The 15968-nt window shown below is 40.2% G+C and overlaps 1 protein-coding gene across 9 annotated transcripts in view; it reads left to right on the top strand.

The window, feature by feature from the left end:
* mylk4b (myosin light chain kinase family, member 4b) overlaps positions 1 to 15968 on the top strand; it is a 189944-nt gene that overhangs the window by 140744 nt on the left and 33232 nt on the right. For all 9 annotated transcript variants that reach the window (XR_012095721.1, XM_073024204.1, XM_073024205.1 and 6 more), the window contains 6 exons: positions 1875 to 2176; positions 8394 to 8499; positions 9063 to 9156; positions 9246 to 9355; positions 12738 to 12879; positions 14583 to 14653. Coding sequence is in view for 8 of the 9 variants with exons in the window: in XM_073024204.1 (XP_072880305.1) it covers positions 1875 to 2176; positions 8394 to 8499; positions 9063 to 9156; positions 9246 to 9355; positions 12738 to 12879; positions 14583 to 14653 (825 nt within the window). In the remaining variant the exon portion in view is untranslated. The remainder of the gene's footprint in view (positions 1 to 1874; positions 2177 to 8393; positions 8500 to 9062; positions 9157 to 9245; positions 9356 to 12737; positions 12880 to 14582; positions 14654 to 15968) is intronic.

The raw sequence follows: 15968 nt of genomic DNA, 5'->3' as shown, positions 1-15968 counted from the left end.
TGAATGGAACAACTTAAAATTTACTAGCTGTGGATATTTCAGTAATATTTGAGTCACATTGTATATATATTGTTTATTAAGTATTCTTTGTTGTTTACATAATTCATTTTATGTGTTATATGTAAAAGTATGTGAATGGCATATGTCGTTATGCCACCACGTCAAATGTGAGCACCTCACTAAAGTAAAATTAAGTAGACACATTTGTTCCTGTGCTTTTCTTTCAATTAGTTTATGTATTTACAAAACATAGCATCAGGTAGGTAGGATGTATGCATGATAGCTCATTTTATAATCTGCTGAGGGTGAAACCGCAGGTTATTGGGGAATATCCAGGGAACACCAATGACCAGGAAGGGAAAACACTACAGATAGTGCGGGAGACAGCCTAGTCCATCACAGGCAAAGCTCGCTCCACTATTTACATGGAACCCTGCCACAAGAAAGTAGCACCCATCATCAAAGACCTCCACCATCCAGGCCATCTGCTCTTCTCTCTACTACCAGGCAGGAGGTACAGTAGCCTCAGGTCCCACACCACCAGGTTCAGAAACAGTTATACCTGGTAGTTGCAGACACCCTACAACCAGCATGGATAACTTCAATCACCACTATTCTGAACTGATTCTCTGACCTACAAGCTCACTTTCAAGGCCTTTTTACAATGCTTGTTATCACTATCGTTTTTTTATTTGGACAGTTTGCCTTGCTTTACACATTGGACGTTAGTCAGTCTTTGTTTATGCGTAGTTTTTTTTTCATGAAATTCTATTGTATTTCTTTTTTCCTTGTAAATGCCTGCAAGAAAATGAATCTCAATGTGGTATATATAGTGATCAATTTAAGTCCAAAATTGAAGTAGATGTAAAAGCTGTGCTTATCTCATGCTTTTAATAATGCAGCAGGAGGCCATTTAAGCCACCGGGTCTATACTTGCATTTGGGGAAGCAATCCCATCACTTCATTCCCCAGCTCATTATTTCCCTGTTCTTCTGCAGCTTAATTTCTCTCACCTCCGTTCTCTGCCCATTCTATGTGCTTGTGATGCTGCTGCAAGCAAGTTTTTCACTGGACCTGTATCTCACTGTACTTATGGTCACATGACAGTGAACTTGAATTGACTTATTCTTTTTACCATTAACTTAAGCTGGGGAGTAATTTACATTGGGCATGGTAGTGTAGTGGCTAACATAACACTTTCCAGTGCCTGTGATCACGATTGGGGTTCATTTTCTGCCGCAGTTCTACAAAGCCCCACGTGGGGTTCTTCTGGGTGCTCCGGTTCTCTCCCACATTCCAAAGATGTACGGGTCAAGGTTAGCAAGTTGTGGGCATACTTTGTTGACACCAGAAACATGGAGGCACTTGCCAGCTGCCCCCAGCACATCCTCGGACTATGTTGACCATTAATGCAAAGCAACACATTTCACTGCATGTTTTGATGTAGAAGTGGCAAAAAAAAATAGCTAATTAAAGTTAATCCTTAGCTTACATTTGTCAATTAACCTACAGGCAACCAGAGTGCTCAAGCCATTTTTAAAGGGCTCTGAAGAAAATGGCAGTGGTAATGTAGTTTGTACATTCTCACTGTGGCCACATGAGTTTCTCCAGGATTCTGTAGTTTTGTTTCACATCACAAAATTGCACCATTTGGTGATTCAGTTAGAGAGGGTAAATTGCTCCTAATATGTACGTGAGTGATAGAATCTGGGGATGGGGGAGGTGAAGTGGAGGGCAAGGGTTGGTTGATGTGAAAATGAGGAGAAAACAATGTAGGATTAATATAAAGAGCAGGAACACTATCAAATAGTGGAATATACATTTTTAATTGACTTATTTCTGAATATTAAAATGTACTCTTTAACTTGCAATAGATGCGGAGAGAGTGAAAGGGAAGTCAGTTCTTTACTACCAGCAGCAGCAGAACCTGAAGCAGAGATATCTGAAAATATTGAACAACAGAAAGACAAGGATCTGAGCACTTCCAGCAAAAGGGGAACCAGGGAAGACCTGGTGAACAATGACAGCAAAAAGAGCAGAGTGGAGGAAAAAGACTGCAGCCAGGAGAGCACATCAGAGAAAACCCTACATCAAGATACAACAACGTCCGCTGCCAAACAGCAAGAAACTAATCAGGTGGTACAAAAAACTGAAGAGAGAGCCCACATCGTGATTGGCAAGTAGAGCCCTGTATATCCTATTGTTTGAAGATCAGAGCTCAGGACAATGTATGTCAATGCAAGGCAGTGTCAATGCTAAGCCAATGAAAAGTAAATTAGGCAGCAAAACCATTCTGATTTTGAAGATAAGGAGATTGAGACTAGTTCACCTCTGCACCACAATCTAATATTAGATCGGATCCAAAATATGTTTATATTATAATTATAGTTATCTTCTAAAGTCCTTACCTGTACACACGCAATTTCTAAGTTCAAAGGAGATGAAAAGGAGTGAGTACACACAATCCTGGATTACATAACTGTAAAATCTCAAGTGCAGACAGACTAAAATAAGTCAATGTTATATAGACAGAAAGAGTAAGCAGCCCAGCAGCTGAGAAAGAAAGAAAATGAAAAGAGTTGAAACGGGGGGTTTCTTTTATTTACTGTTGACAATTTGGGTGGATGCCCAAATGCACATACACAAGTACAAGGTGAAAGCAGACATCAGCCGTTGACTCTTCTCAACATCAGTGGACAGAGATGGGCAATTAGCAACACTAGGGAGGCCTGACAAGGTAACCAGCCTAACAGCCTGCAGATGTTGCATTTTAGATGACTGATAATCAAATTCAGTCACTCCTACTTTTGGATAACTATAGATTCAGTCAGAATATACCGAGGGCATGATTAATAGCTATCAGCTCGTCTGCAGCCAAACAAGTGTAGGGGATGGCAGGTAAGTCACCAGTCAGGGTAGAAATGTGCCAGTGAGGGTAGAAACAGGATGATTTGGCAGATAAATGTGTGGTTGAGAAGCAGGTGCAGGGAGCAGGGCTTCAGGTTCTTGGATCATTGAGATCTCTTCTGGGGGAGTTATGACGTGTTCAAAAGTGACGGGTTGTACCTGAACCCGAGGGGGTCCAATATTTTTGCAGCAGGTTTGTCAGAGTTGTCGGGGAGAATTTAAAATAATTTGGCAGAGGGGTGGGAATCGGAGTGAAGGAACTCAGGATAAGACGGATGGTAAAAAAGTAAAGATAGCCTGCAGTCAGACTATCAGGAAGGGCAGGTAGGCAATGGGACTTAGTTGCAACTAACAGGCTGAGTATCAAAACATCAAGGATGCAGAATCAGAAAGGATAGCAAGCACGGTACTCAAGGTGTTGTATCGAAGTGCATGTAGTATAAGAAATAAGGTGGATGATCTTGTTGCACTATTATAGATTGCCAGGTATGTTGTTGGAGATATCACTGAATCGTGGCTGAAGGATGGTTCTAGTTGGGAGCTGAATGTCCGAGGTTACACATTGTATCGGAGGGATAAGAAGGTAGGCAGAGGGGGTGGTGTGGCTCTACTGGTAAAGAATGGCTTTAAATCAGTAGAAAGATGTGACATAGGATCGGAAGATATTAAATCCTTGTGGGTTGAGTTAAGAAACTGCAAGGGTAAAACGACCTTGATGACAGTTATATACAGGCCTCCCAACAGTGGCTAGGAGGTGACCCACAGGTTACATCAGGAAATAGAAAAGGCGAGTCAAAAGGGCAACGTTATGGTAGTCATGGGAGATTTTAACATGCAGGTCGATTGGGAAAGTCAGGTTGGTAATGGATCTCAAGAGAGTGAGTTTGTTGAAAGCCTAAGAGATAGCTTTTTAGAGCAGTTTGTCATTGAGCCTATTAGGGGATCAGCTATACTGATTGGTTATTATGTAATGAACCTGAGGTGATTAGGGAGCTTAAGGTAAAGAACTTCAGAAGCCAGTGATCACAATATGATTGAGTTCAACTTGAAATTTCATAGGAACATAGAAAACCTACAACACAATACAGGCCCTTCAGCCCACAATGCTGTGTCAAATATGCACGTACTTACTTTAGAAATTACCTCGGGTTACCCATAGCCCTCAATTTTTCTAAGCTCCATGTATCTATCCAGGAGCCTCTTAAAAAGACCCTATTGTATCCGCCTCCACCACAGTCGCCGGCAGCCCATTCCACGCCCTCACCGCTTTCTGCAAAAAAAAAACTTACCCTTGACATCTCCTCTGTACCTACAGATAGGGAGACAGTAAAGTCCGATGTAGCAGTATTTCAGTGGAGTAAGGGAAATTACAGTGGTCTGAGAGAGGAGTTGGCCAAAGTAAATTGGAAGGAGCTGCTGGCAGGGATGTCAGCAGAGCAGCAATGGTGTGAGTTTCTGGGAAGAAATGAGAAACATGCAGGACATATGTATTCCAGAAATGAATAAATACTCAAATGGTAAAATAGTACAATCATGACTGACAAGGGAAGTCAAAACAATTGTAAAAGCAAAAGAAAGGGGAAAATAGCAAAGCAAAATTTGTGGGAATATAGAGGATTAGGAAGGTTTTAAAAACCTACAGAAAACAACAAAAATCCTTAGAAGGGAAAAATGAAATATGAAAGCAAGCTAGCAAATAATATCAAAGTGGATAGTAAAAGTTTTTTCAAGTATTTTAAAAATTAAAGAGAAATGAGAGAGGATGTAGGACCACTAGAAAATGAGGCAGGAGAAATAATAATGGGGGACAAGTAGAACTAAATGAGTATTTTGCGTCAGTTTTCACTAGGGAAGACATCAGCAGTCTGCCTGAAGTTATAGTGTGTGAAGGAAGAGAAGTGGGTGCAGTTACTATTACAAGGGAGAAGGTGCTCAAAAAGCTGAAAGACCCAAAGGTACACAAGTCACCTGAACCAGATGAACTGCACCCTAGGGTTCTGAAAGAGGTAGCATTAGAGGTTGTGGTGGCATTAGAAATGATCTTTCAAAAATCATTGGACTCTGGCATGGTGCCAGAGGACTGGAATATTGCAAATGTTACTCCACTCTTTAAGAAAGTAGGAAGGCAGCAGAAAGGATATTATAAAGCAGTTAGCCTGATCTCAGTGGTTGGGAAGATGTTAGAGTCAATTGTTAAGGATGAGGTGATGGAGTACTTGCTGACATGGGAGAAAATAAGTCAAAGTCAGCATGGTTTCCTTCAGGGAAAATCTTGCCTGTTGAACCTGTTGGAATTCTTTGAGGAGATTACAAGTAGGATAGATAAAGAGGATGCAGTGGATGTTGTATATAGTATATTTGGACTTTCAGAAGGCCTTTAACAAGGTGCCACACATGAGGCTGTTTACCAAGTCAAGAGCCCATGGTACTACGGGAGAGTTACTGACATGGTTAGAGCATTGGCTGATTGGTAGGAGGCAGTGAGTGGGAATAAATGGATCATTTTCTGGCTGGATGCCAGTGACTAGAGGTGTTCTGCAGGGGTCGGTGTTGGGACCACTTCTTTCTATGCTGCATATCAATGATTTCGATGATAGAATAGATGGCTTTGTTGCCCTTTACAGATGATATAAAGATTGGTGGAGGGGCAGGTAGTGTTGAGGAAACAGGTAGGATGCAGAGGACTTAGACAGATTAGGAGAATGGGCAAGAAGTGGCAAATGAAATACAATGTTGGAAAATGCATGGTCATGCACTTTGGTAGTAGAAATAAATGTGCGGACTATTTTATAAATGGGGAGAAAATCCAAAAATCTGAGATGCAAAGAGACTTGGGAGTCCTTGTGTAAAACACCCTAAAGGTTAACTTGCAGGTTGAGTTGGTGGTGAGGATGGCAAATGCAATGTTAGTATTTATTTCAAGAGGACTAGGAATACAAGAGCAGGGATGTGATGCTGAGGCTTTATTAGGTACTGGTGACACTTCACTTTGAGTATTGTGAGCTGCTCTGGGCTCCTCATCTAAGAAAAAATGTGCTGGCATTGGAGAAGGTTCAGAAGAGGTTCACAAGGATGATTCCAGGAATGCAAGGATTATCATACAAGGAATGTTTGATGGCCCTCTGTCTGTACATGCTAGAATTTAGAAGGATGAGGGGGCTTTCACTGAAAACTTTTGAATGTTGAAAGGCCTAGACAGAGTAGATGTTGAAAGGATGTTTCCCATGATGGAAGAGTCTAGGACAAGAGGGCACAGCCTCAGGATAGAGAGATGTGGAGAAACTTCTTTAGCCAGAGGGTGGTGAATTTGTGATATTTGTTGCCAAATGCAGCTGTGGAGGCCAGGTCGTTGGGTGTATTTAAGGCAGAGATTGATAGGTTCTTGATTGGACATGGCATCAAAGATTACAGGGAGAAGGTTGGGAACTGGGGTTGAGGAGGAGAAAAAAAAGGATCAGCTATGATTGAATGGCGGAACAGACTTGATGGGCCAGATGGCCTAATTCTGCTCCTATGTCTTATGGTCTTAAGTCAGGCCCCAATAATGAATGCACTCAGTTTTCAAATGAAGTACTTTCTGGCCAACCAATTGTCACATATCCAATTCAGGGTTAGTACTTAAACAGGATACTAATATTAATGTTTTTGAGTATAAATTGAATGCCAAACCCAAATTAATTTCAAAATCAAGTAAACACTATGAGTACCCTCTCTAAGAACATTCACTCTTTCCTCTAAAATCACAAAGAAAAAGAGTGCAGTGAAGAAAATTTGTGTGCATCTAAACCTAAAATCACCAAAATTCCTTGCCCGTGTGTTTTAAGTGTCAACAATTGACTTACATTTCTTGATGCTCACTTTACCGAGGTTTGGGTGTTTGTAGTGTGCCTATTGTTTACTATCCAGCACTTCATACTGTGGGTTAAAATCAGAGCCATTGATGAAGCAGTGGAAAGAGGGGTAATGCCAAATGTGTTAATGTGGAACATACCTTACAGTAGGATTGTGTTATATGCAGTGCCCTAATCACTTCACATTCCGTCTCATTTTAAAGTTAATGATAAAACTAAATCCAAGACAGATGGAGAATTTGTTCGTTCATTATGTGCCGCATCGTATGATGTGGGTGATCGTGGTCCTTCCACGACCATGATTGTTCATGGCAAATTTTTCTATAGAAGTGGTTTGCCATTGCCTTCTTCTGGGCAGTGTCCTTACAGGACTCCAGCCATTATCAATACTCTTCAGAGACTGCCTGCTTGGGGTCAGTGGTCACATAACCAGAAGTTGTGATATGCACCAGCTGCTCATTTGGTCATCCACCACCTGCTTCCATGGCTTGACATGACCCTAGTAGGCGGACGGTGCTGCTAAACAAGTTCTACACCTTGCCCAAGGGTGACCTGTAGACTAGTGGAGGGAAAGAGTGCCTTACACCTCCACACCTCCTTTGGTAGAGATGTATCTCCATCCCACTGCCCAGAGTTGGTTGATTATCCACTGCAAATTATCCCTTAGTGTAGGCAATAGAAGCAAAAGTGAGCAGATGGGCACGTGAGAAGGAATAAGGTACCAAGGTACAGCATAGAACTTTGTTTTGCATGCCGTCCATACAGCTCATTTCAAAGCTAAAGTACATCAAGATAGCGTGATAGTACAAGAGGAAAGGCAAGAACAGATATTGTGTAACAATTACAGAGCAAGTGCAGTGAAACAGCACAATAAGGTGGAAGAGCCTCGACAAAGTAGATTAAATATTCAATTATGCATCCTTGACTTATAGAGATCAATTCAGTGGTCTTCTAACAGTGGAATAGAAGCTGTCTTTGAGCCTGATAGCACATATGTTCAAGAGTTTATATCTGCCTGATGGAAATGGGAAGAATTGAGAATGTCCAGACCAGAGAATTGTCTTTGATTATGTTGGCTGCAGGCAGACTCCATGGAGGGGAGGCTGGTTTTTGTGATGGATGAAGCTGTGTCCACAGCTCTCTGTAATACTTTGCAGTCTTGGGCAAAGAAAGTAGTTGCCATACCAACCTGTGAAGCATCCAGATAGGATGTTTTCAAAGGTTCATCCATAAAAGTTATTGAGGGTCAGTGGGGGCGTGCAGAATTTTCTTAGCCTTATGTGGTTGGACCAGGACAAGTTATGGTAATGTTAACACTTAGGAATCTGAAGGTCTTAACTATCTCCATGTCAGCATCAATGATAGATACAGGGTTACAAGTAAATAAAGAGGAGAGAATGGGCTTGATAGGATTCATTTCTTGAGAGCTGCCATGGTTCCAATGAGCCAATGTTTTACTCTGTGTCATAGTAATAGGTGTAACAATGTAAAATACAAGTCACTCATTCATTGTTTCCTTCTCAATCTATAATAGTACAATATATAAAGTGTTAATGTCAACTTCTTAATGTTGTATAATGGTTGCAACAGATCCATGTGCCAAAATTTTTGCTTGTTTTATCTTTTCTGGTTTAGATGATGGTCCTGCTCCACCTGCTCCATTTGAACATCGGATTGTCTCAACGAATGTAGCACAGCTCAGCAATTACTATACAATACAGAAATCTCAAGTCCTCGGAGGGTCAGTTCTGCTTAAAGTTTATCTAAAGATTTAAATTGCTAAAGAGGTATCGGACACAGTTCTAACTTTGGCACACGTCATCTTTCCCCACAATGAGTCGGGAAGTTAATGATATATCATTTACTCCAATGGGCATCGTTGGACAGTCCAACATTTATTGTTCCTAGATACTCAGAATTAGGATTTCAGAGTTTACAGTCATTGCTGTGAGTCTGCAATCATCTGTGGACCAGGCCTCAGGACATCAGTAAACCATTTTGTTAACTGCAACAAATCATCATAGTAACATTGCATCTACTAAATGAACATAGCAAATGTAGTTTAATTAGTTGAATTTAACTATTTTAATTGTCATATTTGGATTGGAAGTCTTCAGCTCAATGGACCAAGCCTTTGGTGACTAATCAAGTAACTGACTCACAAGGCTATCATATGTAGATAATGCAGTCATGCTTCTAAAATTTCTTGGAAAATATAAATACCCCTTTTGTGCAAACTTCATTTAAGCAAATAAGTTGCAATGGCTTGAAATATCTTAGTAATTTTGTGTCTATTTATTACAGGGGACGATTTGGACAAGTACACAAATGTATTGAAAAGGCTACAGGCCTCACCTTAGCAGCCAAAATTATTAAAACTAGAGCAGCTAAGCAGAAGGTATATCCCTTCCAGGATATTATCAGTTGTTTCCGCTGTGATTCACTTGATTTGTTTTTGACATTATGTGCATTATTATTGGTTAACAGGAGGAAGTTAAGAATGAGATCCAAGTCATGAATCAGCTGAATCATACAAATCTCATCCAGCTGTATGATGCTTTTGAAACAAAGAATGATATCATTCTGATCATGGAATAGTAAGTTGCATTAAACACCAGTCAAGTTTCTAGTTCTTAGACATTCATATTTAAGGATATAAAGATGTTTTCAACTTTGTGCTCATCGCATTGCCAAGATAGCCAAGAGCTAACATATCCTAAGTAATCATGAACAATACTGAGACCAATCCAAGTAAAAGGTCAAACAATAATGGAAGGATTGCATGCATTTTAAACTGAGCTTGGTCAATTTTATTCCTCATTATACATGAAAGCTTTGGACTTGGATAATAGAACTCTTTAACTGTAGTTAAGAAGTATTCAGTAGAGTAGCAGAAACTGTTAACTACTCATTTAGCTTGAACCACGTTAGGGTGTAGGAGATGAATGTTAGAAGACCAGAGGTGGAGGCAGGGAAGAGGGAATAGGCAACCAAAGTGGACAACGACATCTGCTTTTTGTTTAATTCTTTGTTTTTTTTAAATTTAATTTAATGCAATGCAATTCAAAATGAATCACCAAATTCCTCACTGGATAATGGAATGTAATGCCAGCCAAATTTCCAGAGGAATCCAATTGTGAAATCCAATAGAAGAATCTGAAAATATACCTTTGAATTAATAATGAACCATTAGACTATCTAAGTTTATTAAAAACAAATTAAGATACCACAATATATGTTTTCATATCTTAAATCTGACCTAAGTGTCCAGCCACTGCTCTAATGTTGGCAAGGTTGTAAGGCTTCTTCACTGTAGGACATTAGTGTATTGCTTGGAGTTTTACAACAATATGACAGTGTAATGGCTATTGTATTGATACCAGGTTCACCAGAGGCTGGGAGATAGTCACTATAAACAATGAAGAGCTGCAAATTCTGACATCTGATAAGAAAGGAAAGTAGCAAGTGGAACCAGATAAGGGAAGGAATGTGGGCAGATGGGAACAGGAGATAGAGCACTCGTTGAGTTGAGTGCCTGGGTGATAGGCAGGTGGAACCATGTGAGGGTAGGGAAAAAGACCAGAGAACAGGATGATGGAGAGAGGTTGGAAAGAAGATTGTCTATGAAAGGCCTGGGTGAATCAGGAGGGTAGAGCAATGAAGAGAAGGGATTCCCATGACCTGAAATTTGAGAATTCAAAATTCAGGCTGTGGGATTGTAGATTACTTAGGTGAATATGGGGTGCTGTTCCTAAAGTTTGCATTTGGCCCTACTCTGGCAGTGGAGAAGGCTAAGGACGGACAGGTTAGTGAGAGAATAGACAGGGAAATTAAGATATCTTGCAACCTGGCACTCAGGATGGCCACTGTGACTGAGCAGAGGAGCTCAGCAAAGTAGTTACCAGTCCATGCTTGGTCTCACCAATGTAGGGAAGACTAGATCGAGAGCATCAAATGCAGTAAACCACATTGAAGGAGTGGCACGTGAATCTTGCCCTTATCCTTTTGCCTCCACAGATGTGTCATAACGTAATGAGTTCCTCAAGCAGCTTGTTGTTTGCTCCGTATTCCACCATATCTTGTGTCTTCAGTATTATATCTCTGCCTGATGACACTTCCACATTAACTGAAGTATTTTAGCTCTTCCATTTCCTCAGGGTTCAGTGTTGGGACCACTTCTCTCCCCATTATATGTCAATGATTTGGATGACTGAATTGATGGTTTTGTGGCCAGGTTTCCAGTCAATACAAAGATAGTTGCAAGGGCAGGTAGCGTTGAGGAAGCAGGCTGTCTGCAGAAGAATTCAGACAGATTAGGAGAATGGGCAAAGAAATGGAAGAAGGAATACTGTGTAGGGAAGTCTATGATCATGCAACTATGCACTTTGGGAGCAGGAATAAAGGCAAAGACTCTTTTCTAAATGGGGAGAATATTCAAAATTCAGAGGTGCAAAGGGACTTGGAATCCTTGGTCATATTACCTAAAGGTTAACTTTCAGGTTGTCAGTGGTAAGGAAGGCAAATGCAATGTTAGCATTCATTTTCAGAGGATTAGAATATAAAAGCAAAGATGTAATTTTGAGGTTTTATAAGGCATTGGTCAGACCATTCTTGGAGTAATATGAGCAGTTTTGGGCCCCTTATCTAAGAAAGGATGTACTGCCGTTGGAGAGGGTCCCTAGGAGGTTCACGGGAATGACCCTGGGAATCAAAGGGTAAATGTATGAGGAGTGTTTGATGCCTCTGGATTTTGGAAGAATGAGGGGGGATTCTATCAAATGTTGAAAAGCCTATGTAGAGTGAATGTTGAAAGGATGTTTCCCATAGTGGGGGAGTTTAAGACCAGAAAGCACAGCCTCAGAATAGAGGGATATCCATTTAAGATAAAGATGAGGAGGAATTTCTTTAGTGAGAGGGTGGTGAACCTGTGGAATTCATTGCCACAGATTGCAGTGGAGGCCGTGACATTGGGCATCTTCAAATTTGGATGCCGATGGGTTATTGATTAATCAAGGTGTTAAAGGTTACAGGGAGAAAGTAGGAGAATGGTGTTGAGAGGGATAATAAATCAGGCATGATGGAGTGGCAGAGCAGACTTGATGGCCAAATTATCTGATTCTGCTCCTATGTCTTCTGGTCTTATTTGAATGGAAAAGGGGCACAACAGCTCCATTTTTGCCAATTCTCCATTTTACTGTCAGGGGTGTCAATAGCAGGTGAAGGTGTCCAGAGTTTCACATTCACTTGTTGTGTACCTTAATGTCTGAAGTGGAAGCTTAGGCAACCAATTCATAGACTGGGAGTAAGCCATTTAAAACAAAATGCATCGTTAGTGTTATGAGTGTGAACAAAGACCATGTTCAGTATCTTTTACCAAATTTAATAATGGAGTGATATTAAAATAGGAGTAAAGTCAATATATTAAAAACAAAAAGTACTGGAAACCTCAGCATCTGTGGAAAGGAAAACAGCTCATGTTTCAGAGCAGAAATGCTGCAGCAGAACTGGGCAGAGAGGAAACAAGTCAAGTTCAGAAGCAGAGTCCTACAGATGCTGCCTGATTAACTGAGGGCCGTTAGAGATTTATAGTACGTATACTGTATGTAGACTCTGATTTTGTTACTACTGACATTATAATTGAACACATAGAGCAAACCTGGTCCTAATCAGCAGCCAGCTCGATTAACCTAATAAGAACAAAAAACAAAGGAAATCTGCGCGCTGAAGAACTGAATCTCAGAAGACAAAACTCATCTTTGGGCACATAAGCTAATATGCAAATGGCACCTTGTACTCCAGATCTGAAGTTTCACGAAGTTCAGTGAAAAAACGTTTGGGAACAGGACCATTGTTTGCAACAGCCATGATATTGTACAATCAGGGTCTGTGACCAACAATGAATATTACTCTCCTACCTTGCAGCAGGAATTGTCACAGGATGTTGTTCAATGAATCATGAATTCACCTTTTTCCATACAGTATTGAAGGCGGCGAACTATTTGACAGGATCATAGATGAAAACTACAATTTAACCGAAATGGACACAATCTTATTTGTAAAGCAGATTTGTGAAGGACTTCAATATATGCACCAGATGTACATCCTTCACCTGGACCTAAAGGTAAATGGTGGTGAAAGATATTTGGGGACCCTTTTGCAAGTCAGTTAAAATTTACCCACAGCAAAGAAATTATAACAAAGTTAAATTATAAATACTTGAAATTGTTATTTCGGAGAGCTGAAAATTCTTTTCCTTTGTGACTGACATATTAACATTTTCTCATGCGGGAGGGCAAATTACACACAACCACGTGTGTGATTCTTGTCTCCGTACACTGGCCCAGTTTCCTAAGATTTCCCAGGTGTTTCATATTGAACTCGTGCCATGTTGAGATGTTATTGGCCTCTAGCCGCTGTCATTTTTAATGCATGCCACGAGTAGGTTATTTAAAACACCTAGATGCAAGTGGTTGCCCCCTAGAGTTCCAAATGGAGGAAAGCCTAATGGGGGATACCCTAAGGTTTAACATCCAAAACAGATTAATATTTTGTAAGTCACATTCCAGTCACTTAGAGACAGACAGGTGTTCACCCAAGGGTTTTGATACCTGGAGTATTTCTGGATCAGTATGGAGCAGGTGCGTACCCACAGTACACGGGGTGCATTATGACACAGGTTGGAGTATTGCTGCCGATGTAAAGAGGCCGGTTGTACCTAGAGTTTCATAAAGCAAACTTAGGAGTTGCTGGGAGAGATAGAAAGATAAGGAAACAAAGCTCAGGATATGATAGTATCTGCTCCAACTGATGGAGGAGCCCAGCATTGAGCTCCAACAGACGGTATTGAAGTTGCGACGGTATTATGTAATCTGATTACAAGAGCCATTGCCCTCTGTGCCACTTCATTCAGCATCCTAATACGCTTGGCTAGATGAACAACCAGTTGTAGATCACCAGTTACATCATTCAGCAGCATAAGCTGTGAGATATTTGCATGTGATAATTGCACTCGGGTGGCATAATACTACATTCTCATCTCTGCTGACAACCAATGCAATATCTCAGAGCAGCTTTAGAAAAGTGTATTTCCCTGCCCGCCCCCCACCTTCTGTTAAAACTTCACTCTTTCTCATGAGAGTCAGGCTACCTGCAGCAATTCATTTTGATTCCATGAAAATATTGTTTGTACAAAACTTGGGTATTATTATAATGCTTTGATTTTTAAAGTCATATTTTTAATTGTTAACATAATTTAAATGTATTAAGCGGTTTTGAAAATGTTTGGGATCATCAGAGTTATTTTGAAACTGTGAGAAAGGCCTTCCGAGTGCACAAGCTGTGCAGCAGCCTCAGTTCCCCCACCTGTGGGCCTCTTTCCTGGCAGTGTCCTGTGGAATGGCGGCAGCAGGATGATGGGAGCCTCGCAGCTGCTGAAGTTATCTGTGACTGCAGGCGTCCCATGAGAGGGAAGCCCGACCCAGATCAACATATCAGAGGAAATGGAGTAAAGGGAGGTAAACAGAGGAGAGGTGCCAGTCAGGCAGGCCAGAATGGGCTCAGATACCAATAAAAGTTCATGAATGTGAATAGGAATAGAGTGAAAAGTAAATGTTAAGAATACACATATGCAAATAACAGATTTTCATCAAAGCCATGCGGTGATTTTTTAACAATAATTCATCAAGGAGTTTAAATCAAAGACTGCAGAACTTAAAGCTGTATTAAAAAGCATGTAGGGAGAATTTCCACGGTAGAAGGTTGGGCTTCAATGCATCAAATTTCTTTTCTCTTTCTTACTATTGATATATTTTTTTTAAATTTCAGCCTGAGAACATTTTGTGCGTTAACCGGGAAGCTAATCAAGTAAAGATAATCGACTTTGGCTTGGCAAGAAGGTACATCTCATTTATTTCTGGATTATGAACCAAATATTAGTAACTACAGTCTTTAAAAATACATACATTTTCAGCAATTGTGAAGGACATAATAAACAAATGTAATGTAAAAGTTATTTTAATTAACAAATATATAACTGTAGTCTGCTAATAGGATAAAAAAGAGTTCTCTAACTTAATGTATCAGAATTTCCTCAAAAGAGTTTAATTTAAAGAAAACAAATGTTCTTAAGTCATATTGCCTTTTCGATATTATTTTTATATCTTAGCTGATTCAGCAGTATACCAGGAAGAATCATTATGAAACTTAGCTTCTTTCAATCAAACCTAGAAATTTTGCTTGAGGAACTTATTCAGGGATGTCTGATCCCTTCAGTATTACAGGATATGGTTCGTCCTGATTTAATAGCTTATTGAGTTTGTAAATCTGATTGGCTGAAAAGCAATTGTATTTCACAAATATTGTCACTGTTATTTTTAATAAAATACCAGCAGCAGCCATAGAAAAAATATTTTCCAATTATCTATGTGGTGGTCTGATACATGTTCTGACACTTTTTTAACCTCTGAAACAATGATCATCCCATTGAAGTTCAGGTGGACTTCACTGAGTCCTGTGGATGCTCAAACCATTGGAAATGGTGGAAAATATTTCAGATAGGTAGCTTGATAAATACAATGAAGGTGGTATTTTTAGAATGTCGTGCCTGAATTTGCTGGAGCAGGGCATGACTGCTTAATCTGTCGTGTTAAATCAGCCACTTTGTTGTGCATGTTTCTGGAAATCTGCTGTTCGGGCCGTTAGTGAACTAAATAGAAACAGAGCTAAAGAAGGATACTTCATTTGTCACGTGCACATCGACAGATTGAAACATACCTTGAAATAGGTCACTTGCATCATTGTTTTGTGCTGGGGGTAGCCCACAAATACACCACTTTTCTGGTGGCAACATAGCATGCCAACAACTCATTAACCCTTACCATATGTCACTGAAATGTGAGAGGAAACCAGAGAGCCTGGAGGAAACACGTGGTCACGGTGCAAATACACAAACTTTTTAGTGACAGCAGTAGAAATCGAACTCCAAACACTGGTCACTGATGATGTAAAGCATTTCTGCTAACCACTACACTATCGTGCTGCTCAGGTTAGCTCCTTAACCAATGAGATCATAATGTTGAGACAGAAACAAAGGGGATGAAGTACAGTCACATCAGATTCTGAAAGAGAATGAAAAAAAGGACAAACTAAGAAAGAAAAATATAAGTAGAAAGGTAAGAAAGGAATAATAATTTTAGATGTAAAAGCATCTCC

This window comes from Hemitrygon akajei, chromosome 20 (genome assembly GCF_048418815.1).
Source record: "Hemitrygon akajei chromosome 20, sHemAka1.3, whole genome shotgun sequence".
In the NCBI taxonomy this organism is placed as follows: Eukaryota; Metazoa; Chordata; class Chondrichthyes; order Myliobatiformes; family Dasyatidae; genus Hemitrygon; species Hemitrygon akajei.
The sequence above is the reverse complement of the archived record's forward strand: the minus strand, read 5'-3'. Positions and strand labels throughout refer to the sequence as shown.